The sequence below is a fragment of the Melanotaenia boesemani genome, chromosome 5 (genome assembly GCF_017639745.1).
Source record: "Melanotaenia boesemani isolate fMelBoe1 chromosome 5, fMelBoe1.pri, whole genome shotgun sequence".
NCBI classification, from domain to species: domain Eukaryota; kingdom Metazoa; phylum Chordata; class Actinopteri; order Atheriniformes; family Melanotaeniidae; genus Melanotaenia; species Melanotaenia boesemani.
Genome location: NC_055686.1, coordinates 35,473,184 through 35,498,340, shown reverse-complemented (window position 1 = coordinate 35,498,340; position 25,157 = coordinate 35,473,184). Strand labels below are relative to the sequence as shown.

Below are 25,157 nucleotides of genomic sequence, written 5' to 3'. Positions count from 1 at the left end.
ACCCAAAAATCCTGATAAAAACCCAAAAATCCTGATAAAAACCAGAAAATCCTGATAAAAACCCCCAAATCCTGATAAAAACCAGAAAATCCTGATAAAAACCAGAAAATCCTGATAAAAACCAGAAAATCCTGATAAAAACCAGAAAATCCTGATAAAAACCCCAAAATCCTGATAAAAACCAGAAAATCCTGATAAAAACCAGAAAATCCTGATAAAAACCAGAAAATCCTGATAAAAACCCCAAAATCCTGATAAAAACCAGAAAATCCTGATAAAAACCAGAAAATCCTGATAAAAACCAGAGAATCCTGATAAAAACCAGAAAATCCTGATAAAAACCAGAAAATCCTGATAAAAACCCCAAAATCCTGATAAAAACCAGAAAATCCTGATAAAAACCAGAAAATCCTGATAAAAACCCCAAAATCCTGATAAAAACCAGAAAATCCTGATAAAAACCAGAAAATCCTGATAAAAACCAGAAAATCCTGATAAAACCAGAAAATCCTGATAAAAACCAGAAAATCCTGATAAAAACCCAAAAATCCTGATAAAAACCCCAAAATCCTGATAAAAACCAGAAAATCCTGATAAAAACCAGAAAATCCTGATAAAAACCAGAAAATCCTGATAAAAACCCCAAAATCCTGATAAAAACCAGAAAATCCTGATAAAAACCAGAAAATCCTGATAAAAACCAGAGAATCCTGATAAAACCAGAAAATCCTGATAAAAACCAGAAAATCCTGATAAAAACCCAAAAATCCTGATAAAAACCCAAAAATCCTGATAAAAACCAGAAAATCCCGATAAAAACCCAAAAATCCTGATAAAAACCAGAAAATCCCGATAAAAACCCAAAAATCCTGATAAAAACCCCAAAATCCTGATAAAAACCCCAAAATCCTCATAAAAACCAGAAAATCCTAATAAAAACCCAAAAATCCTGATAAAAACCAGAAAATCCTGATAAAAACCAGAGAATCCTGCTCAATTAACCAGAGGTCCTTCCAGTTAAAAGGGAGTCTTTCCTTTCTGCTCTCACCTCTTAGATGCTCAGAATGGGGGATTGGATCAAAGTCAAGATTCGATGCAATCTGTTGGTTTTTCTTACTAGGCTTTTTTTATGAATTGGTTTGTCTGTAAAGTTCCCTGAGATTGCATTGTTGTAAAGTGGTGCTATACAAATAAAGCTGAATTGAACTGAAACAGACACAAATAAGATTAATCAGCATTTTACCAGTTTGATCTAAAAGTCTGGAAATGGGCAACTCAGCAGCTGAATGACCACCTTCACCATCCGTTCAGTTTGGACTTCATGGTCTCCATTTTTCCTATATGCTTTTATTTTCTTAAGATTTCTTTTAAGTGATTTATTTTTGTGTAATTTAGTCTGATTTCTTTATTTTACTCTAAACTGTTTTAGTGTCATTTAGTCTAATTTTTTTCATGCAGTCTAATCTAATTTTATTTAGTGTATTTTATTTTGATAAGTTCTCATGTACTTTAGTCTGATTTCCTTTACTCTTGTTTTGATGTAGTTTAGTCTACTTCTTGTCACGTAGTTTCATCTATTTTCTTTCAGTATAGTTTATTTTTATTTCTTTTCATGTGCTTTAGCCTGATTTCTTTCAGTGTAGTGAGCTCTTGTAGTGTTGTTTAATCTGATTTTTGTAATATGTTTGTTCAAGTCTTCAGTGTGTAGGATCTGCTTCCCCCCAACGGCACCAAAACATGGCAGCCCACTGCTGTCATATAAATCAGATGGGTAAAATGCAGGGACTAATTTCCAGCCTTAAAGGAAAAAGAATTCATTCATTCATGTATTAGCATCTTTACATCTATCAGAGGGCCAGGACGTTCATCCTCAACGTCTTCAAGTGAAACACAGTGAATCGTCCTCACAGCTCTCTGCTGCCACCAAGCTGCTGTAAACCAGACTGCAGCCTCCCTGGGACATGGACCAGACCACGGATCATCGTTTGTTTACAGCTCTTTTTAACCGGCTCAGTGAACCACATCAAGGACATGCCTGCTCTGTGGTTTTTAACATTTGTTTAATTTTAAACTTTTTAAATGTTGGGCCTTTGTGTAAATTGTGAATAAAAACTGTCATGAACACAATTTATTCCCAGTAAAACAAAAACAACATATCAGACGTTGAAACTGAGACATTTTACCATTTCATGCAAAATATTAACTCATCAATCTGATGGCAGCAACACTGGGAATAAAATTTGGGTTTATGCGATTTGGAAATCATTGAATTCCATTTTATTTTTATTTCACAGAGCTCCAACTTTTATGGAAGTGGGGATGTATAAGTTGTCCTTTAGACTGCTGTCCTTTCCATCATAATTGGATTGTTTTTACTGTGATGTTCTTTCTACTTTATGAAGGTAAACACCTTGTCTTGTGTCAGGTGACACGCTTATTTTACAAGAAAGAGTCAAATTATATATAAAATGTATTGAAAACTGGACTGATCCCATTTACAACGGCTGTTACTGAAAATCAGTCTCAATAAACAACAAAGTACACATCACCCATGGCTGAATATTTACTTTTATAAGAAAGTACATAGTGATGACAAATGAAAACGCATAAAAGACATGCAGATTAATCCAGAACACTAGACTTGGAAGAGTACTGTATACATGAACAGATGAAGGCCATCATCGTCAGACTGGAGTCGAGTTGGCTTTAGTTGAAAATAAACAAATACAAAGGTGAGGGCTCGATCCTTAGATCAGGTGGAGCACGACATGATGGAAACAACGGCATAGATTTTATTCATGAGGTGAAACATCCATCATGATAACAGTTCACCAGTTAGGAGCAGTTTGATCCCGAAGCGACGTCTTCATCGTCAGGTGGACAGGCCACAAAGTCTGCCAACATGGATGCCATGGCTTCATCATCCTGCTGGGAGGGACAGAGACAACGTTTAGTAGAAGCTGGTGAAGGCAGAATCAGGACACAGTGAGCTGGCGGTGGGATGAACATACTGCTACCAGCAGCTGGTTAAAGCATCTAGATCTTCTAACCATAAACAAATTTCATTTAACTAAATGATGAGAATATTAGAAAATCCCATCCCTGTCCAGATGATGGAACTATCTGGTTTCCAAATACCAGGAAGATCTACAGGACTGTGGAGTCAAACTGGGTCTGGATAGTTTCAGCTACTACTGGTTCCAGTTCAATCCATTCCCTTTAGCCCTCCATGAGCTGTTCACACTCCGCTTTCAGTTTAACTTGCACCACCATTCCCACTTCTCCATTCCTGCTCCTCCATTTCCAGTACACTATTACTACCCTACACTGTTCTCACTGCTTCTAGTATTTTTAATTTTACCTTTTTCTTCTCAGGACTTTGTCCAGCTTCCTCGTCTGCCTTTCCATCCTCCCTCTTTCTCTTCATTCCTTTGTCATGTTCTCCATCACTTTCCCCCCGTTGTCCTTTTTCCTCTTCTCTCTTTGGAGGTTCTGCTTCCTGTCCGTCTCCTCGGTCAATATCGGTCTGCTCCTGGCCTACAGCTTCCAGGTCAGCAGACCGTTTGGGATCAGCTCCTCCTGAGTCTTCTTCACTAAGCTCCGGCTGCTCCTCCTGATGACCAGATGACTTCTGGTCTCTGGATCCATCTTCTGGTTCAGTTTCAGCTGCAGGTTCCTGTTGAGTTTGAACAGACAGATTTTTTTTTTTCTTCACTGAAAGAAGCCAAGGAACCAGATCAGTTCTAGACTTGGATAAACCGGTCCCTCTTTCTGACCCTAAAAACCTGATCAACAGTCCAACCACACGGTGGCCTTCCTGTTCCAGAACAACAGAAAGAGGACTATAAACAACTAGACACGACTAAAGACACCTAGAAACACCTCGAAACAAAGGGACAACAGACAACAAGAGACATATATATGAATTAGGGCTGACAAAAACGCGTTAACAGCGTTAATTAATTTATGTAATTTGATTAAAATTTTTTAAAGACAAGCCCCATACACCTGTCATTTCTCTGTAATGACGGCGGGACGTGGAGAAGCACGATGGGAAAGATCAGCCGGGTGGCTCTATGGATGGACTAGAGAATAAACACAGCATTAATTGAGCAGCACAAGGACGCTGCCTCCGTGGAGAATGGGGGTGTTTAACACACTTTTTTCCCGGTAAGAGGGTTCCAAACTCGCACTTTTGCCATATTTATTTATTTTTTATCCTGCGTTTTGCACTGTGTCTGCTCTAGCAGCTCTCCGGTCGTCTGTTTGTGGAGTGCAGCTGCTCCTTATCCTCTCATGCTCCGTTAATCATAACGGCCGTGGGTAATCAGCTGATCGGCTTTTGTCTCGTTGCATTTGTTTATCGTTCAGCTGTGAAGGTGGAAACTAGCGGTTCATGGTTCGAACCATCACATATTTACCCCAAGGTGTTGTTTTTTGGCAGGACCTTCTCTAACACAGTGGGTGATGAAAAGATGTAGCTGTAGAAAGATTTCAGCAATGCAGGGACGGGTCTAGCAAAGTTCTGATGGGACCAGGCAGGAGCACTGACCAGGAAAAAAGTGTAAAAAAGTGAATGAAACTTGTAAAACAAAAAGCCAATGATGTATTTTATCAGCAGGTGTTTTATCAGTTCAATATTTCATAAAATCTAAGTCCTAAAAAAGGTCTAATTTGTGCCCCCCAGCTGGTCGATGCTCCTGCCTTGGCCCCATCAGAACTTTTTTAGACCTGCCCCTGCATAGCTGAAGTATAAACCCTGTCTACCACCAGCCAGCTACTGTGTTAGAGAAGGTCCTGCCAACAACACTTTGAGGTGATTATGTGCCGTTGTGAACCATTAAGCGCTAGTTTCCTCCTTCATCGCTGAACGATAAACAAAGGCAACAAACGAGAAAAGTCGATCAGCTGATCACCGACAGCCGTCGTAATTCACGGAGCAACATGAGAGGAGAGGGAGGAAGCAGCTGCTGCACAAATGCGAAGATGACCTGAGATCCTCTACAGCAGCATGGTGCAAAAAGTTTAAAAAACAATGCGGGAAAAGTGCGGGTGTGGAGCCCTCTCACTGGGAAAAGAGTTTGTGTTAATACACCCCCATTCTCCACGGAGGCGAAGTCCGTGGGTTGCTCCATTAATGCTGTGTTTATTCTCAAATCCATCCATAGAGGTGATCTTTTACATCGTGGCTCTCCACGTCCTGCCGTCATAACAGAGAAATGACGGATGTCTGGGGCTTGTCATGCCCCGCGTGCGTTAATTACGTTAAAAATTGTAACACAATTAATTACATAAATTAATTAACACCGTTAACGAGTTATTTTTGACAGTCCTAATATATATCTCTGAATTTCCCAGCAAGGGATTAATAAAGTATTTCTGATTTCTGATCTCATCACTGGAACTCTGCTCTGGATGGACATGCATGTACATACACACACATATATACACTAATGGAGAAAAGTTTTAGAACACCCCAATTTCTCCCAGTTATTTGTTGCAATTCAAGTTGTTCAAGTCCAATGAATAGTGTAAAAATGGTACAAAGGTAAGTAGACCACTGAAGATTGGTAGAAGGTATTATGGACTGATGAACCCTGCGGTTAATCATGCAAGGTATTTGTATGGTGTCGAGTAGGTGCTGTGTGGTTCCACAGTGTGTGGCATCAACTGTCAAATGTGGAGGAGGAAGTGTGATGGTCTGGGGTTCTTTTGCTGGATCCAGGCTTGTATAAAGTGGGAGGCACTCTGAACTAAAACGGCTACCACAGCATTCTGCAGCGCCATGCAGTACCCTCTGGTATGCGTTTAGTTGGTAAGGGGTTCAACCTACAGCAAGATAATGACCCAAAACACAAGTCCAAGCTATGCTAGAACTACCTCAGGAAAAAAGAATAAACAACAAATAATAAGAAAATGGGGTGTTCTAAAACTTTTGACCGGATGCAGTGCCACCGACCTGCAGACTGGCTGAGTTTTCCTCTGATAGATCTCCTAGCTCCTTCTCCTTCACTCCATCGCTCCAGACCTCCTCCTGAAGTCTTCCTCTTTCTTCTGGTGCCTCCTCACTGACCTCTGACCTCTCCTCCAGAGCTCCTCCGGTGACACACAGGATCTGTGGCATGGTGGGATCGTCCATCCTTTCGCTCTCCTCCTCCTCTCCTCCTTCCCGAGCCTCCTCCAGGACGCCGATGCTCTCCACCTCCTGGACCTTCAGCCTATCTTCTCCCAGCACTCCTCTGCTGGTCTGGAGTTCTTCAATACCTCCCTCCATGTCTCCCTCCACGATGTATCCCGTCATCCCTCCTTCGTCCATTGCTGCTCGAAGCACCTTGCCCTCCTCCATCCCCACCTCCCCTGACTTGTCCTCTGCTCCCTCCAGAGGTGGCATGTCCCCGTCCTCCTCCTCTTCCTCTTCTTCCAGCTCTTCACCCTCTTCTTCGTCAAAGTCATCGTACTCCTCCCCATCATAAAACTCATCGCTCCCTTCTTCCTCCTCGTCTTCCTCGTCCATGCCTTCCTCCTCCAGCTCATCATCCTCCATGTCCTCCTCATCTTCCTCCTCATCTGTGCTGTTGATGTTGATGATGGCTGAGTCCTCGTTGCTGGGTGGTGGAGGTGGATGCTGGTGGAGGTGCCGTCCCTGCTGGGTTAACTGGTTTTGCAGCTGGTGCATATGGAGGGGCAGGCCCATGGGTGGGGGCTGGCCTGCTGTGGGGGGCTGCATCAGCATCTGTTGGAGCTGGGGTTTCCCCGGTAACGAATCCCCCAGACCACTAGGGGGTGCTGAAACAGTGCTGGAGGTAAGAGGCGGAACCAGTGAGACCACGGAGGCACTGGAGGGGGGTAAGGAGTTAATGGAGGTGGTGGAGGTGGTGATGAGGGGGGAAGAGGTGGCCAGGTCATTGGAGAGAGAGGACACATCAATGGTGGTGGTTGTTGCCGTGGCAGGAACCATGGCAACAGATTCTCCTCCTGGTAAAGCGCTTGTGCCCGGAGCGGAAGGGAGGACATTGGGAGGGTTCCCTGAGGGGTCGTCCTGCTGGTTCTCCATGTTCAGCATTCCTGGAGGAACGATGACCACGCTATCGTCGGAGTCACTTGCCAGAGATATCTCCACATCCTCCGATTCCTCTTTATCGTAACGGACAAACACTGGTCTCTGTGCCTCTGGAGGACCCAGTCCAGAAAGCTCCGACTGGTGGTGTCCATGAGGGGACAGGATCAGGTCTCCCGAAGGAGGACCCTGGACTGAAAGTCCTGGAACCAGGGAAAGGTGGTTCTCCAGAGATCCCAACAGTGATGTGGGGCCGAGGTTCAGAGAATGACGAGTAGGGAAGGGAGGACCAGGGACGGGACCTTCTAGGAGGCTAGGTAGGGTTAGCTGGGGGGTAGGTCCCTGGGAAGAAAGGACTGAAGCAGCGGTGGGGGGCTTCAGGGTGAGGGGAGGTAAGGGAAGTGAAATGGAGGGAGAGCGGGAATGGACGATCGAGTTACAGATGGTCAGAGCTTCAGCACAGAAGGTAGAAACCTGAGAGAGCCCACAGGAGGACAGAGACTGTCATCAGAGACGTGAAAACAAAAGCTGAGACAACTAAAGCTTTGTTTGCACCAACGTGGATTTTAATGGCTGAGAACAAATATCTGTGTGTGGATGTCTAACATGGACTAAATATGTAAATCCAAAACATGTGGAGTTGAAGCAGCTGGATGACTCGTGTCTCTGTCAAAATCACCTTGAGGTTGTGGTCAATGCGTCCTTTGCTGAAGATGGACACGGCACAAGTCAGAGGTGGAGGCCAACAAGGTGACGGGACCAGGACCAGAGCCAGCAGCAACCTAAAAATTAACAGGAACAAACCTATAAGATAACCATATAGGCAGTAGTGGTTACAGAGTTTGGCATGGGTCTGGAGGACATGGGCTCAAGTCCCCGGGCTGGTAACTAAAGTGTAGCCCCAGAGCAAGCTCCTTAACTCCCAAGTGCTCCCGGGGTGCCAGAATCTGGTCTGGCAGCCCACTGCTCTAACTAGATTGGGTTAAAATGCAGAGAAGGAATTTCCCAGCTGGGATTAATAAAATATACCATATACTAGACATATCTGTCTGTGTGTGTGTGTGTGTGTGTGTGTGTTCTTGTTCAATATCACCTGCTTCTACTTCACCTGTACTGTTGCAACAAAGCAATTTCCCCACTAAGGGACTGATTCTTAACAGACATGTCAGACTATATTCTGTTTCTCCAAGTTTTCTAACTTCTCAATCAAATAAGTTCAGTCTGAATCTGGATGTCAGAACTCAGTCTTCCACCTCCTCCATGGTTGTGGACATTCTCCTCTACCTCCCTTCTTGTCTCATAACCAGCCTCCTTCTTTCATCGACCCTAACCACCATCACACATACCCATTTGTATTTGTATTGTGTTTTAAAATATTCTGTATTTAATTTGTTTTTATGTAATTTTGATTTCAGTTATTTGCAAGGTTTGATTCTGTTTGTAATTTTGTCATACAAATAATCAACCATCAATCTTTTCAGTGCAGGTTTATAAACAGGGATGGCTGGTATAAGTGGGCTTGGTCCTCCCTAGATTTTCCAATAAAAATGAGAAAATAATAAATAAACAAACTAGTTAATAAAATCTTTGAACAGATTGTTTTAATTCTTGATCAGCCAATAGTAGTTATGGAGCAAAATCTGAACTTAAAAAACAGAAAATCTGTCAAAATGGGCTAATTGTCTACAGCCTAAGCACAGCAACAGAGTTTCACTTGACTTTGCATTGACACATGAGCTGGTACACGCCACTTTCATTTCTGCTGATCTGGGCTAAATCTGTGCAGCCCAAAGCCGGCGGATTTTAGCCAATGACCGACGTGACATGAGAGAACAAAAAAAAAAAAAAAAACATCAACACATAAACCACTTACAACCACTAAACCAATTAAAAAGTCTGAGGCTGACACCATGTTAGCAAAAGTTACATTATAGCACTACTAGCTGACAGCAGATAAGCCCTGCTTTCAGGAGGGAACGGCTAGTTCAGGAGGCTTGAAAGAGAGGTACACTACATTACCACGTCCTCCCTTTACATGATGGGATTAAAGCCATCTCTCCTGCACCAGACTTTGCATCACGTTCACGAGAATGGTAAATGGTAAATGGTCCGTATTTATATAGCGCTTTTCTGTACCTGGGATGATACCCAAAGCGCTTTACATTATACATCACATTCACCCATTCACACACTGATGGCGGAAGCTGCCATGCAAGGCGCTCGACCACGACCAGGATCGAACCGGCAACCCTTGGGTTACAAGACGACCGCTCTACCTTGCTGAGCCACGCCGCCCCTAAGAAAGGCACACCCACCTTCACTGCTCAGTTCAAATTCCCGAAGGAAACAACAGTTAAACAGCAATGGAGGGAGTTTGTTTTTGGGAGCCAGACACAGACTGGCACTTCACTGAAGACTGCTGGATGAATAAGGGCTGGTACAACTGGGGATTTGCAACCAGGCTTTAGCTGAAAGGAGGGTCTGTTCCTACAATCAAGGACCGCGTTTCCAATCTTGAGCCATAAGCTGTAAGTAAAATCGAATAAGTTGTCGGTTTTGTTTTGACGGTGTGTGAGCAACAGTCAAACTACAGAAATTAACCCACACTAACTTTACCTGATCGCTACCAGCAGGTAACCAGTGTTGGGCACGTTACTTTAAAAAAGGTAAATATTTATAGTTACTCGTTACTTCTTGCAAAATGTAACGTTGTTAGTAACGGAGTTATTTTTTAACTGAAGAAAGTTCAGGCACATCCAGTCACCAGTCTCCTCAATGCATTTACCAAGAGCCTTTACGGGGCCTCGGTCTCCTGGTGACATTGTAAAATATATCTGTGTGTCATCTGCGTAGCTATGGTAACTAATTTTGTTTTACCTCATGATCTGTGTCAGTGGGAGCATGTAGATGTTAAACAGAAGAGGCCCAAAGATGGAACCTTGGGGAGCTCCACACTGCTCAGATGTAAAAATTACCTATTGACACAAAGTACTTTCTATTCTCTAAATAAGATTTAAACCAGTGTAGTGCAGCACCAGAGAGGCCCACCCAGTTTTCCAGTTGTTTAAGTAGCATTCAGAGTTCCTTTCACTGGAAGTAAGGGGCCAATCCCAGCTCCTGAAAACAACCCCAAACCATAATCCCCCCTCCACCAAACTTTACACTTGGCACAATGCTGTCAGACAAGTACTGTTCTCATGGCAATCGTGCTGATCCAGAGTCCAGTGGCAGCATTTTCTGCACCACTGCATGAGACACTTGGCATTGCTTGTAGTGATGTATGGCTTGAATGCAGCTGCTCGGCAGTGGAAATCCAATCCATGAAGCTCTCTTCGCACTGCTCTTGAGCTGATCTGAAGCCACATGAAGTTTAGAAGTCTACAGAAAGTTGCCGACCTCAGCGCACTATGCGTCTCAGCATCCGCCGATCCCACTCAGTCATTTTACAGGGCCTGCCATGTGGCTGAGTTTCTGTCGCTCCCAATCGCTTTCACTTTCTTATGATACCACTGACAGTTGACTGTGGGATATTTAGGAGTGGGGAAATTTCATGACTGAACTTGTTGCACAGGTCAGTCCTATCAGAGTACGACGCTGGAATTCACTGAGCTCCTGAGCGCGACCTGTTCCTTCAGTTGAATACTTTTGACAATATAGTGTATATCCATGGATAACTTTTGGCCATCATTACTTTTATTCATATTATCAGTGCTAGTTTGTGGTGTTTCTCCAAAATGTTAAAACAATAGTTCAAGTAAAACTCTCTCTGATTGGCTAATATTTTGGCTCTGCTAAGCTGTATTAGTTCAGAGCGGCCACAGCTTAATACCTAGAAGCAAACTGGCTTGAGGAGTTTAAATGGAATCACAACAAAACACACATGGATCTGTTTTTTTCACTCTCATTTTTCCAACCGGACGGAAATCCCTGCAAACTTTGCACAACATAGTTTTCTGAGGATGCATTCAATCTGAAGCCCACAACTTGTTTCTCCGTCACCTGACATGGACAGAAAGTTTCTTCTCATGAACACCAGTTTAACCAGTGTTGGTTGCGTACCTGTAGAGCTCTCTCCTGGTGCGAGCGCTGCCGTACTGGCTGCTGATGCTTCCTGCAGATTCGCAGGCGGAGCTGCTGCTAGACTGCTGCTGCAGACGGACACACAGCGGTAACACCACCTCATGGAGACGCTGAAAGCCAAAACAGAAAACCTCAGTTTGGACCAACTGGCAAAGAGAAGGAAGGGAAACTAACGGCACGATCAGGACCGGACGATCAATCAGTCTGAAAGGTGGACTGACTTTTTTGGAATCTGGATTGCAAATAAATAAAGTTTTAGATTTCCAGTCAACACTCACCTTGTGTACATCATCCTTCAGCAGTGTACCACTGGTCAGGATGATCTGTCTCAGAGCTGAGGAGGAGGAACACAAGTCTTGTTATCGTGTAAACATTAAGAGGGCCGATAAAACCAGTAAGCTTCATCTCACCTCTGAGGGCAGAGACACATGTATCCTGGTTGGGTAGAAGATCTCCTTTTCTTTGGAGTGACGGCTCCACTGAATCTGATATGACCAACTGCTTTGTCCTACGAGGGCCCGGCTTCCCTCCAGGAACCACATCCACCGACAAACCTCCCCGGAGCTGCAGCATTGGACCAAAGAAGTTCCTAAATCAACACCCTCCAGCTTCTAGAAACTACTGGTTCCCTCCCTTTTCTTTTCTCCAGTGAAGAAGTTTTACCTTGACAGCATCTGCTCCTGGTGTAATGTCTCCCAGCAGGTGGCTGAACAGGAGTTCTGTGTGTCCCTGTGTTCCCTGAAGGATGTTAGCAGAGGAACCGACTACCTGGAGCCACAGCTCCAAGACTCTGTATACAGAGACCCTCACTGAGCTGTAGGACGGAGAGGACAAATCCATAATCACATCAGCTCCAAAGGCAATCACTGATTCTCTCCCCAGTTGGGACACAGCTACAGCTCAGGGATCATTTAGATCAGATTCTTAACCATGCGGTCCATGCTTAGGTACAAGGTACAATCTAATTCACGAACTATGGTTTTATATATGGAGGTAATGAGTCAGAGCCGAGAATCTAGGGTGGAGTGTTGGCTAATGCTATCCAGCACTGAAGGCTTCAACTTCAAAGCAGCATCTGGAAACCAAACATCCACGCACGCTCATCCTGCAAAGTTCAGCCAATGCCAACCATCAGAAACTGGAATGAAAATGTCAACAGTCTAAAACCAAGCTGAACACGACCAGTTCAGGTTGCTAACAGATTTAGTTTCACTGATCAGCTCACTTCTTTTTAACTGACCTGAATGCCAAGCTGGAAGTTCAATTGCTTATTTCAGGCTCCAACACTATTTTCTGATAATTTATACTTATAAATTTCTCTCATTTAACCGCCATGTGTATATTAAAGGTCCCATATTATGCAAAATTCACTTTTTAATGGTTTTGGAACAGTCATACTGGTCCCCCCGCATGTGTAGGAGACCCGTAAGTGTGAAACTCTTTCAGGCGCTCTCTCTCCCCCCTGCTCCACCTCTAGGGAAGTAAGCGCTGAAATGAGCTTGTTTGAAAGCGTGTACGTTATGACGTCATAAGGGACAATAACCACTCCCCACAGAGCGATGGACCCGTCTACCGGCTCTCAAAGCCCGCCCTCTAAAAATCACCTAGCGCCCAGTGTTTATCCTTTTCAGCAACCCTCGTTAGCGGACATGGCTAAGCGACAGAAGCACTGTTCTGTTTGTGGCTGCATAAATGAACACGAAAACGTTTTTTTTACTTCCATCCACTGAACCCACGAGGACTGAGTGGATTAATTTTATTTTTGGAGGAAATGTACCCGGAAAACTTCCAAAGGTTTTGCATGTCTGTGGCCAGCATTTCAAAGAGGACTGTTTCCACAACATGGGGGCATGGAAAGCAGGCTTCGCCAACCGTTTGAAGCTGAAGCCAGGTTCAATACCAACTGTCCGTGACACAGCTGGAGAGGTAAGAGCTGGCAGTTATTTTATCGTTTCGGCCTTATTAGTCTGATAGCTTGAAAATATATTAACCTGTCAATCACCTCATGACGGGCGATGCGATGGGCGGAGCCAACAGCTGAGCTGCTCCACCAGGGTTCCGCCCACCATAAACGGCACATTTCTGAAGCTGCTAAAAAGAGGGAGGTGAAGAGAAGCCGCTGCACTCAAACTGAGGGTCGATTTGTCCATACCATGGCGGAAATATTTCATTTAGATATTAATGAATGGTCTCAGATTGGGAATAAAGTGTATAATATGGGACCTTTAATGGCAGTTTCACTCCACACTGTATCAACATTTAGTGCCCAGTAGACATGACTGTTACCAGTAAGCTTTCTGTTTTCCCACGCTGGTTTCAGGTAGAGGAGTCCAGGCCGACAGCGTCTGAGAGAACAGCCTCTGGATCACAGCAGCATACTGAACCATGCCGCTACGGACACTGGAGTAAACAGAACAAAGGATGTTTAGGCTTAAATCATCATAACTTTCACTCAATATGTTTGTCATGGGTTTAGCTTAAGAATATCCAATTAATATTGACCATTTTTATTTTATCTTCATTTTACATCTTCAACAGAGTTTAAACCAAAATGCATCTAAGGAATATTTATCAACCTTTTGCACATGTGTGTGATGTGTGTGTGTATACTGACATTGTGATGAGCTCTGACAGAACCTCCAGTGTGTTGGTGTGTATACTGGGAAGGACCAACAGTCTCAGACTTCCATCCGCAGATGAACTCTAAAGAAGAGACCAGAACATGAATCAGTACCAGCTGTTGGACCGGAAGGTGTTATACGGGTGGGATTAAGGGGGTTTTGTCATTTTATCTGTACAGATGCTGAAAACCATAACGCACAGTTTCTCATATTTGATTAGTTTTTCATTTGTGTTCCTTCTGTTTGTGTCATGGATTTCTGGACAAAACTTGTCAAACGGATAAGAAGTGTGATTTTTGGTAGCAATACACTGCTCATTATTTATGAACATGTCTGAAAATGGTTTAATTTCTCTCATAGAAATGAACAGGATTCTGTCAAAATGAATAAAGTAGCCCAGTTTGCAGCCTGTAACTCAAAGTTTAAAAGGGTGACAGATGATGAAACTTTTAGTGTCTGAAAGGATGTTTTCGTTAACATTTCTGACACAATCACGGTTTAAGGAGTTTAATAAAATTTCAGAAATTGCCCTCAGAGCCCAGAAAACCCTCCAGACACGTGGTCACCTTCTTCATGTGTCCAGATGTTATCTCTGCAGACATGGAGGGCCAGATGTTCTCAGAACTTAAAATCAATATCAGTGAGAATGATCATCCATCATAATGGTAATACGTATTTTAAAGTTATAAATATTGCTTGGTTTACAAACACTAAATCAGGGGTTTTCAACCTGCGGCTCCGGAAAGACAAGTGGCTCTCTGGACCTTCCAAAATGGCTCCTAATACATGGCTAAAAATGTTTTTGAATTTTAAAAATGTTTTAAATATAGATAGAATAACAAATGCATTTTTAAGCAAATTTTAAATGGAATTATTGCATTGAATTTCCACAACATGACACTACAAGTTCCAGTAATATTTCTTGTCTATTTTTCTTGTCATTAGGTTGGAAACTGTTTTTTTTTTTCTTTACATCATTTTCCACAAATATCTACAACCCATAGAAGAAAGTCTGTCTATACTCTTTTTGCAAAGGTTTTATGTTTTTCTTTATTTTTAAACCTAAAAATAGAAATAAAAAAGTGGTTCTCAAAAATAATAAATTTCCTATATTAGATATTTTTCAAAAAGTTGTCTTTTTTCAAAAGGTCTGGTAACATCTGCGTCTCTAAAGGAGTTTTATTTAGCTGGCTGAGGGAAAAATGGCTCTTTGGATTGGAAAGGCTGCAGACCCCTGCACTAAACACATAAACAGGTTTAGCAGCAGTTTTCTCTTTAAACAGCAACAGTTAAAATATTTCTTCATATATATTTATAAAACCACATATTTATGAGAAAGAAGGATGAAATGTTCAGGATTTACTAACTAAAAGGTAAAAAGTCAGCAGGATGAGTTTAAAGCTGTGAAGCTGCTTCCTTCTAAACACAGAAGGAACAATATGTGATTAATATCAGCATCAGGTGAACAGACAGAAAGCAGGATTAGAATCTCACAGCTTCTAGATGGTGAGGAGAGAGAAATATTCACAATATGCACAATAACTTCCATCCATGCACCTTCACTGCTTCATTATCCAGATTTCTTGCCTGTAAATTCTCTAGCTAAATTCTTAGATTGACTGCTTAGCTCTTGGTCCTGCACCCTCCACTACCGGGAATTCAGGGATTACCATCCAATTTTACAGGTGTAATGTCAGGTTTGTATGTAACTAAAATGTAACGTGTGGTATCCACAGAAAGTCCAGAATCTCAGCTAACAGCTCAGTAAAACCATTTTTTAGTTTTCAGTCCTGATCAGTCAGGAGGAAGAGTTTTATTCTTCCTCCTGCTTTTTTTTTTTTTAATTATTTGCCAGTGTCATTAGGGCTGCAACGATTAGTCGATGTTGTCAACAATAAAAAATAGTCGACAACAAATTTAGCCGAATGAACCCTTTGAAGTACATAACGCCCGTCTATGTTAGCAATAACATCGCTGTTATCCCAACCTAGCATAGCATTAGCTAAGTAGCCAGTAACTGCAGAAATAACGTAAGTGTATAAAATATCTGAGAGTACAGAACGAGCGTTCATCACTCCGTCAGCTGCAGGTTGAGACGTATTTTAGGAGGAGAGATGTGAATGCAGAGGGGAGGAGGTTTATTCACTGCAGCACCAAAAACTTATTATTAATATTACAGTCTGTCTTCCTTAGTTTTACTCTGTCAGAAAACACTAACGTGACAGGCTGTAACAGCGACTCACTATGTGTTACAATTAGTGCCAGACCATGGTGACCATTAAATATAAAACACAACTCAATCAAAGATGACATCTTTTTGACATTTGAGAAAAGCATGTCTGATTTTTATTTTGGTTCATATATGATACATGCCATGATATATTTCATGACAAAGAAAATATTGGAGTTAATAAAATGTAATTTAACTTCAAAAAGAAAATCAGAAGGCTGAATAAATAATGTTTAGCTAACTTCACTCATGTTGGTTATATAAGGCATACACCTTATATATTTTTCTACCTGTACTTTAACCTACTTCTAATTTGCATCAGCAAGAAGTACAAAACAAGATATATTTAATTAATTCATCATTCATTTATATATTGACTTTTTTAAAGTTATATATTTTAACTTCCCAGTTATTTAATGCTTTGTTGCATGATTTTGGAAATTCTTCTGTTGTAAAGTTAAACATATAAAGACAAAATATTGTGAAACAGTAAAATTTTCTGCCTGTAATTCATATTTTTGTTGGTGTAAGCGTTAATAAACCAAAATTTAAGTAAAAAAAAACACAACAACAAAAAAATCGTCCGATTAATCAATAATCAGATTTTTTTTCTGCCAAATATCGGAATCAGCATCGGCCTGAAAAAAAATCCATATTGGTCGGGCCCTACTGATAACACCCAGGTATGGACCCAACCTCAACTCTGGATGTTGGTATGGAGAAAAATCCCCTTGTTCTTTGATCAATCTGTGTGTATAGACTTACGATACTCTTGGAGCTGAAAGCCAGCGCCCGACACACCAGATTGAGCATCGGTCTAACTGGAAGATGGACAGCTGAGGCCGGATCCACTCTGATGGATGGAAGAAAAGCCTTTTAGTGGGGTTATGTGGTTACTGCTGATGTATGAGGAGAAGCCTTCTGTGCTCCACTGAGCCTCTAAATGTGGGATTTTCTCTTGAGGCTGAGTGTGTGTAGGTATCTCACCTGAGAGTGTGTTTAATGGCAGAGCAGATGGCAGCGTATCGGTGCTGCAGCTGTAGAAGCAGCAGCGCGTCCGTCTGGTCTAGACGAGGGAAGGCGAGCTCCACACCAGGACCCTGATACTGCACGGCTGCATCTGACAGGTCACACAGGTTTTACATCAACTTGAATAAACTAAATAAACATGTGGGCTGAAACATTTGATGGTCAGTTTGATGTTTATTTGTTTATCAGTGCTGTTTGTTTACAGCAAATGAGTCTGCACCTGTTTCTGAGCCTTGATAGATCTGAGCCAGCAGGCCATTGGCTGAGGCCAGCAGACAGTGAACCTGGTAGGTCCAGCTCTCAGCCCGACCGACCCCCACAGATCTATCCAACACACCCCCCAAACAAGGCAGGCGGCTGTAACACTGGCACGCCATCTGGAGGAATAACACAAAAAGAGAAAAAGCTAAAAACCTGACATTTTAATTCAAGTTTAAATTGAATAAAACCATCGTTTAAAGACGACAGACCTCCTGTGTTTTCCTGTTGGTGCTGTCCATTTTGGAGAGAAAATAGGCTCCTAGTTTGTCCTAAACAGTGAAAAAAAAGCTCAATGTTTCTGTTAAAAAAAAAAAAGCTAAACGATGAAATACCAAAGGGTAGACAGTTCCTCACCCGGAGAGATCCACAAGCTCTGGGGTAGGAGACCATACAGGCCATCATCCCCTCCATGGTTGCTAGCTCACACTGAAATCACACAAAGAACAAAGAAAAATCTATTTTTTTTTAAGTTTGGTAACAGGTTAAATTATTTTTTTTAACCGTAGAGCCTTGTTAAAAAAAAATCACATTATGTTTGTTAACTCCAAGATTTGTAAGTTGAACTTAAAAATGCAATAAAAAAAAAAAAACTTTTTTTTTTTTTTTAATGGAAGGGCAAAAATCACTTTTCTAAGTGCTTATAGGTGTTTCTTGTGGCTAAGTCACTAACAGACCAAAAACTCCTATAAAAACAACCCTGGGACGTGGGAAAACCCTGGGGAAAGAAAACATTTTCAGCTGGCAGAAAGCAGTAGAAACAATAAAGGCTGCACACTGAAATGTTCTGTGGCTGGCTGTATTGAAAAGTCTATATCACTACACAAACTCCCCCAATTGGAGGAGCAACGAGCTGACCAGATCAACTTAAATTTTTAAGGGCAACGCTCCAGAAATAGTCAGTAAATGCCTGCTGGTCTGCGGCAATAACTTTGAACCAGACTGTTTAACCATGTTGGACCATTTAACCAGGACTCTTCAACAAATTACCCCAACAAGCAGCTCAGCCCCAAAGGCTGCGGACTAACTTCAGACCAGGAGAACATAAGTATTTGGGGAATTATTCAGATTTTTATTTATTTAGCCATGTTGTTACCTTTGTTTCATGTCTTTGTTACTCTGTGATTTTTACAGTTTTACCAGTTGAGTCTGTAAATCAGACAACCTGCAGCTGAGCTGGATATGTGGCTGAACTCTTCTTACAGTTGAAACTCGGCGTTGGCCGTCCTTTAGCTGCTAGCTGTCTGTCTGTAGCTAATGTTCAGACATCAGAGCTGTCGGTGATAGAGAATGCTGGACTAAAACGGCTTTATTGGCCTAATATAAATGTAATTAATCCTGAAATCACACCGACAGACCATCCATGGACAGACGTAATCAGATCATTCAGTATAAATAAATACAGGGCTTGAATTATACCGGGATTTTGGGGTGAACTGAAACACCTCTGTCACATGTAGCGTACATAAAAGTGCATGGCAGTGGTCAAAAACATTCAGCTACTCCTGTATGAGGCTGATATAATCAGTACATCTTATTTAGAGATAGAAAATTCCCAAAAAGCAGCAAATCAAATGTTTATATGGCTCACATTTTTTATTCCCAGTAAAACAAAAACAACATATCAGATGTTGAAACTGAGACGTGTCACTATTTCATGGAGAATTTTAGCTCATTCTGAATCTAATGGAAACAAATCTGTAAAAAGTTGTAACAAGAGCAACATAAGGCTGGAACATTGGTAATAAACCAAAAACAACTGGAAAAGCATTTAACAACTAATCAGGTTAACTGGCAACAGGTCAGTAACATGAACGCGTGTAAAAGGAGCATTTCAGAGAAGCAGAGCCTCTCAGATGTAAAGATGGACAGAGGTTCACCAATCTGAGACAAACTGAGTCCAAAAACCTCCCAGAAGAAGAGGGGATACTACACAATGGTGAGTTCAAAAATTTTAAAACAAAATTTAGACAATTTTCCCAGTAACAGAGCTGTACTGTATCTTTGGTCCAATCTAGCTTAAAATTTCCTCCACATTACCCTCCCCTGGTGTCTCACCTCTGTCTTGAGGCCCAGCAGAGATGTCAGGATCCCCAGGATGGAGTTGAGGCCCACCTCCCTGGTCAGTTCTGGTAATTGGCGAGAGTACTGCAACAGGTCTTTCAGGATATTTACAGCAAGTTGGATGGTCTGAACCGGAGCCTGAGACTGGACAAACAGAGGTTTTTCAGGTTTCTGTACCATCACAGTTTAATTTTTATAGTTAGTCCCTGTAAGACAGGAATACTTTTCAGTAGTTACTGAGGAGGGATTAAAAAGATCACTAAGGCTGATCCAAATAGGATGTTAGAAGCTGATTGCTGATTACAAGTCACCTTGAGAATCATATCTACATGCCTCCATGTTAACATTAATGCTGTCCTCTCAGAACTCATCATTCTTTTCACTTTCAGTCATTTAATGTTCTTGCTGAGTGGGTGGGGAGTCTGCAAACACAAGAGCTCTGACAAAAAAACAAGCAAATATAAAACAAGAACAAAAAACAATAACATGGCATACTCAAAGATACTTGCACTGTAACACTGAACTGATCTGTACAAGTCAATCAGTGATGCGGGCGAGTTAGTATGCCCTGTCCTGCAGGTTTTAGATGTTTCCCTGCTTTAACAAACCTGACTGGAATCAATGGGTCATTGTCCAGAACCTGACAAGCTGTTGGATCCATTTGATTTACATCAGGTGTGTTGGAGCAGGGACACATCTAAAACCTGCAGGACTAAGAACCCTGAGGACCGAGACCGTGGAAGGCCGGAGTTTGACATTCCTGTTATACATTATAGTTGATAGCACTACTATGGTCACAGGGTGGCATTAAAAGACTTTCTGGTTCTGATCAGAAGATGCAGAGTCACCACTCATTTAACCAATCAAATCAGTATCGTTTCTTTTACAAATATTTATGTAACAACACCAATTTTTCTTCAATATTAAAGGCATTCTGACATGAGTGTTTTCATAAAACAGAGTCGTTTATTTGTCCATCAAAATCAGATGTCAGGGAGTAATCAGATTACTGTAGTAATCTGATATGACTCCGGTATTGCTGCTGATTGCCCGGGTCTCTGGGCCGCCCCGGTCTGCCTCCAGCCTTCATGGCTGATTTTTTTGTTTTCGTGTTTTTTCAGCTTGCTTGTCTCTTATACTGCAGGAGTTCAGGATGATGGTCGTCATTTTTCCCTGTAAAAGCCGTTTCTCTGTTGTGTTTCTGTACATGTGTAGCAGTTTGTTGGTGTTTGTTAAAATAAAAAAAAATCAAATAAAAGAATCAGATTCTCATTAAGATTGTTTATATACCCATTAAGCTACCGATGGCAAAGCAAATTTATTCGGCACAACACGGCATCAAGACCATCATTCTTGCTTCTACCATGCTGGACAAAAAAAAAAAAGGCCTTAAATTTAGATTATATATATATATATATATATATATATATATATATATATATTAGGGATGCATGATAAATCGGCATTAACATCGGTATTGGACGATGTTATTAATTTTTTTAACATATCGGTATCGGTCCGATAAGCAAAACTGGGCCGATATTAACAGCCGATATTTATTTTTGTATAATTGCTGTTTGTGTACGTGTGTCGGAAGGTTTGGCCATGCAGCCATGTTTGGACATGTGACAGCGATGCAGCACTACATTGTAATTGAAGCAAGAAGCAATGAGCTGTGTGGTCATTTTTCACGGTGTAAAAAGAAGGTACTCGAAAAGCAGTATGCAATATCTGCAAAGTTGAAGTCATGCGAGGAGGATGCCGTGTCAACTCATTCAGCACCACAAATTTGATATGTCATCTGAAAAACTACCATCCAGAACTTCACAAACAATGGTGGGAAGCCAACACCCCTAATGTTTGCCTTATTTTCACTTTGTACAGAATTTGATAATCTTAAACCTTTTAAAACAAAATATATATATCGACATCGGTAAATATCGGCTATCGGCCATGACAACAATATTAATATCGGAAATCGGTATCGTCCAAAATTTTCATATCGGTGCATCCCTAATATATATATATATATATATATATATATATATATATATATATATATATATATATATATATATATATATAATCATGGGGTGTTCAGAAACAAAGTTATTATGAGCTTAATTTTAAAAAAATTCAAATTTGACATTAAATCCGCGAGAGAAGCTTTTTTTAAAATTTATTTATTTTTTAAAAACTTGTCCACAATGCAGCAGATGATGAGAGAAGCTATTTTGGAAGGAAGAAACAGAAGCAACCGTTCAGTTGTGTATATATGTTAAGATCTTGCCGAACATCTGTAAGTCACATAAGAGTAGGGTCACTAGTCACCGAAAAACATAACAAAAATAACTTATCTCCATGTTTTATAAATCGATATTGGATTAATTAAATTTGAATAGATTCAGACTGATTAGGCCATTCTTTAAACCCAACCGTACTCTAAAAATTCCTCCTCTGGCGTTTGGAATTTTATCCTGGGAAACTCTTTGGTTAATCTCTTTTGGCTTTAAATGTTCTAGAGAAACAACGGAGACGTGAACACAAACATTCCACCATCAGCACCAGCATCATTCCAGTCTCATTCCAGCTCTCTCGTTGGATTCCAGTCTGATGTGGACTGTTCCAGATAAATAATGCATTTAGGCCTGGGGGAAAAGAGTAATCCAACATGGATGGTGTAATGCAGCTCAGTGATGGTCAGGCAATGTCTGATCTGTCTCGTGTTGATGACTACCTGGATATTCACCAGAATACTAGCTAGTATAACTCTGGAAAACAGATCCTAAATCCTGGCAGAACTTTAACAGGATCTGTTTGGGCAGTTATCATCTAATCAGAAGTCACTCTGTGATGTCACTGATGGGATTAGCTGTGTGATGATGAACTCACAGCTCAGGTCTACTAAAGTGTAATGTGGTGCTGTAAAGTGATGCTCTGTGATAACACATAAAGTAGTGAAGTGGTTTTCAGCCACAGGATGCTGCAGGACAAGGTCTCCAGGAATGAACAAGATAGAAGTCAGAGAATGATCAGACGGAGTCAGAAACAGGGTTTTATGGTCAGAAAGGTATGTAGTTTATGTGTTAGGATTGTACCTGTATGACCTGCTGCAGGGAGCGCAGCCAGGAGAGGCAGTGTTGCTGGAAGAGGTCACTGGAACTGTCTTTCACCAGGACAGACAGCATACACAGTCCTTCAAACCTGTTCAACATATACATCTAATTTGAGGATTTAATGCGTAAAATCATTTTTCTGTTGTTTCTTTATCTGTACATATACATATACATATATATATATATATACATATATATATGTTTATGTTTATATATATATATATATATATATATATATATATATATATATATATATATATGTGTGTGTGTGTGTGTGTATATATGTGTACAAGCACCGTAAAGGCCAACCAAAACAACAAAACAGTTTTAATTATTAGCAACACTGAATAGAAATAGCACACACATCAACAGTGGCCAAGGCTTTTCTTATCTGCGTGTACAGTAAGCAGAAGCCTGGGAAACTGCTGTGGATCCCCTAAAGCAGTGTTCCTCAGTCCTGGTCCTCGGGGACCATTGTCTTGTGTGTTTTAGAGATTTCCATATTTAAACACTTGACTCAAATGAGTAAATATGTATGAAGTTAATAATAAGCAATTGTCATTCTGTATCCTGAGGCTGTTTAAAAAGAGGGAGAAATTTTATGAACTTAGAGGAAATTAAATGTTTAGCAAACGCGAGGTAAGCACAAATTCACTGTATATCTGTCAGTGGTGTCAGAATGTTCTGATGACTTAAAAATGAGTTGAGATCATTTAAAGAAAGAACATAACTGGTATAATGGTATAACAACACCATATATATTGTGAGAAACACTGACCTAAAGGAGAAGCTATCCATCCGAATTCACCCCACAGAGTTACACACTACCGTCCCGAGGAACTGGTTATGATATAAGTGATGAGGCTTTTCTCTCAGACTGCAGGTTTACTTGTTGTTCCTAGAGTTTCTAAAAGTAGAACGGGAGGCAGAACCCTCAGTTTTCAGATGCCTCTCTATGGAACCAGCACCTAGTTCGGTTTCAAGAAGGAGACAACCTCTCTACTTTTCTGATCCCTTTACAAACTTTCCTTTCTGATAGTGAGGTCTGGCTTGGTGACTATTATCTTTCCCTTTAGTTCTGCTGCTATGGGCCGAACTGCTGGCAGACATCCTATGGTGACCTGGCCTCCTCCCTGCTCTCTTTACTCTCCATGTAGAAATATCTGACATTGTTATGATGACTGTTGACCCATCTTTTCTGGTTTAATTGAACTTCAGTGAACTGGACAATTAAATTGAAGTTTTAAATCATTATATTATGACACTGATTTATTATATCTGATATGAATCAATCATTACTCACCTGGTTTTGCTCGAGCTCACTTTAGCATTGGTAAAACCCACGAGAGCAGCCACGTCGCTCGCGCTCTGAAAAGAATAAATAAAACGCATTTTTATTAGTTAACTGCAAATAAAAACATATTTACCATCAAATGGGATCAACTCAAACTGAGGCAGAAAAAGCAGTGTTGGATCTCCGATCAACAAAAGCTGGACCAGCCACAACAAGCTAACACAGAGACGGGTCTGGAGCCCGCGAGCTCCCCCCCAGGTCCTACCTGTGTGGGGAACACGCCATGTTCCCTGTACTTGGCCAACGCATCAGGTAAATACTCCGGACGCTGCTCCTTCAGGACCAGCACCAAACCTTCAGTGATGCGCATAGCAGAGGAGCCATGCAGCCAAGCCGACGCAGCCATTTTCCCTCTCCGCCAGGCTGACGTCACTTTCTTGCGACTGTATGACGTCAGTTTTCTGCAGCGACCTCAGCTTTCAAAAGTTAGTGCGCGTGTACACTAGTTTGTACGGCGAAACGGGTGGGGGCAGATCAAATTGGCAGGAAACGACATTAACAAAATAGTCTAAACTGAGAAAGATTGTTTTCTTCTTTTATTAAAGAAACAATCAACACAGAGAGTACATTAAAACCGGAATGAAATAAAACTGGAATTAAATATACAATACTTTGGGAGGAGCATCAAGCAGAACAGATACATACAACTTTAGGAATGACTACAACAAAGATAAAAAAATGGCTAAGAAACCTTTCGGACCTATCAGTTACACAGAACCAGATTGGTGTTGTATTCTCTTTGAAGGAAAGATGATCACGGTGGTAGAGTCTATTTGGAACCATCTTTAAAGTTTGTATATGGTGGCTTGCATATTAAGTCATTTTTTCCATCCTGATGAGCTTGTCGAACAAGAACTATACCTATACATCATGCATTTTCATGCCCGAAGAACTCACTTAAACCAATACAGTTCTAAGTAGCTCCAACTACTATCTTTAGAAGAATATATCAATAACATGTTGAACAAGATAATATATAAAAGATAAATAAATAAATAAAATAAGATAATATGCCTAAACCAAGAAAGATAGATACTTCCGGTACTCTATTTTGACAGGGTATGCCAAATAGTCAGAACACCAAAGAGAACGTACCAAAGAGAATGTGAAATAAACTCATGGTGTTTTATGATTTTTTAAAATATATTTTTAATTATTTTATTTGTATTTTTTAATATATTTTGGGGGTATGTGTACAGGGTTTGTGCAACAGTTACCATCTGTGTAAAATGTTGACAAGATTAGGCACTGTTCACTTCAGGAAGAATTGCTTCTTGTCATTATGTTAACTGTGTGTTGTACTATGAAAGCATTAGAGGGCACAGCACTGAACCCAACACAAATTTCT

At 41.1% G+C, this 25,157-nt stretch overlaps 1 protein-coding gene across 2 annotated transcripts; it reads right to left on the bottom strand.

The window, feature by feature from the left end:
• Positions 1-2,550: 2,550 nt before the first annotated feature.
• On the bottom strand, positions 2,551-24,190 carry pelp1 (proline, glutamate and leucine rich protein 1). 2 transcript variants are annotated; one of them, XM_041984824.1, is made up of 19 exons: positions 24,015-24,190; positions 23,759-23,823; positions 22,438-22,543; positions 19,334-19,483; positions 17,633-17,704; positions 17,488-17,547; positions 17,238-17,394; positions 16,976-17,108; positions 16,754-16,841; positions 13,752-13,840; positions 13,424-13,537; positions 11,801-11,951; positions 11,548-11,701; positions 11,416-11,471; positions 11,117-11,247; positions 7,737-7,839; positions 5,960-7,531; positions 3,362-3,676; positions 2,551-2,928 (listed from the first exon to the last, which is right to left on the bottom strand). In XM_041984824.1, exons 1-19 carry the CDS (start codon positions 24,153-24,155, stop codon positions 2,836-2,838), a joined length of 3,750 nt encoding a protein of 1,249 aa, XP_041840758.1. In that variant the 5' UTR covers positions 24,156-24,190; the 3' UTR covers positions 2,551-2,835. The 2 variants fall into 2 exon arrangements, with proteins under 2 accessions (XP_041840758.1, XP_041840759.1); XM_041984825.1 differs by having other exon boundaries at positions 2,551-2,925.
• Positions 24,191-25,157: the final 967 nt, after the last annotated feature.

What these genes read in the sequence shown, in the direction of transcription:
- pelp1 (XM_041984824.1), bottom strand. Translation starts at nt 24,155, where the DNA reads ATGGCTGCGTCGGCTTGGCTGCATGGCTCCTCTGCTATGCGCATCACT. An exon ending in CCCTGCAGCAGGTCATACAG is followed by an intron (nt 19,484 to 22,437) that starts GTACAATCCTAA and finishes CTGTTTGTCCAG; the next exon opens with TCTCAGGCTCCGGTTCAGAC. An exon ending in GCCATTAAACACACTCTCAG is followed by an intron (nt 16,842 to 16,975) that starts GTGAGATACCTA and finishes TCCATCCATCAG; the next exon opens with AGTGGATCCGGCCTCAGCTG.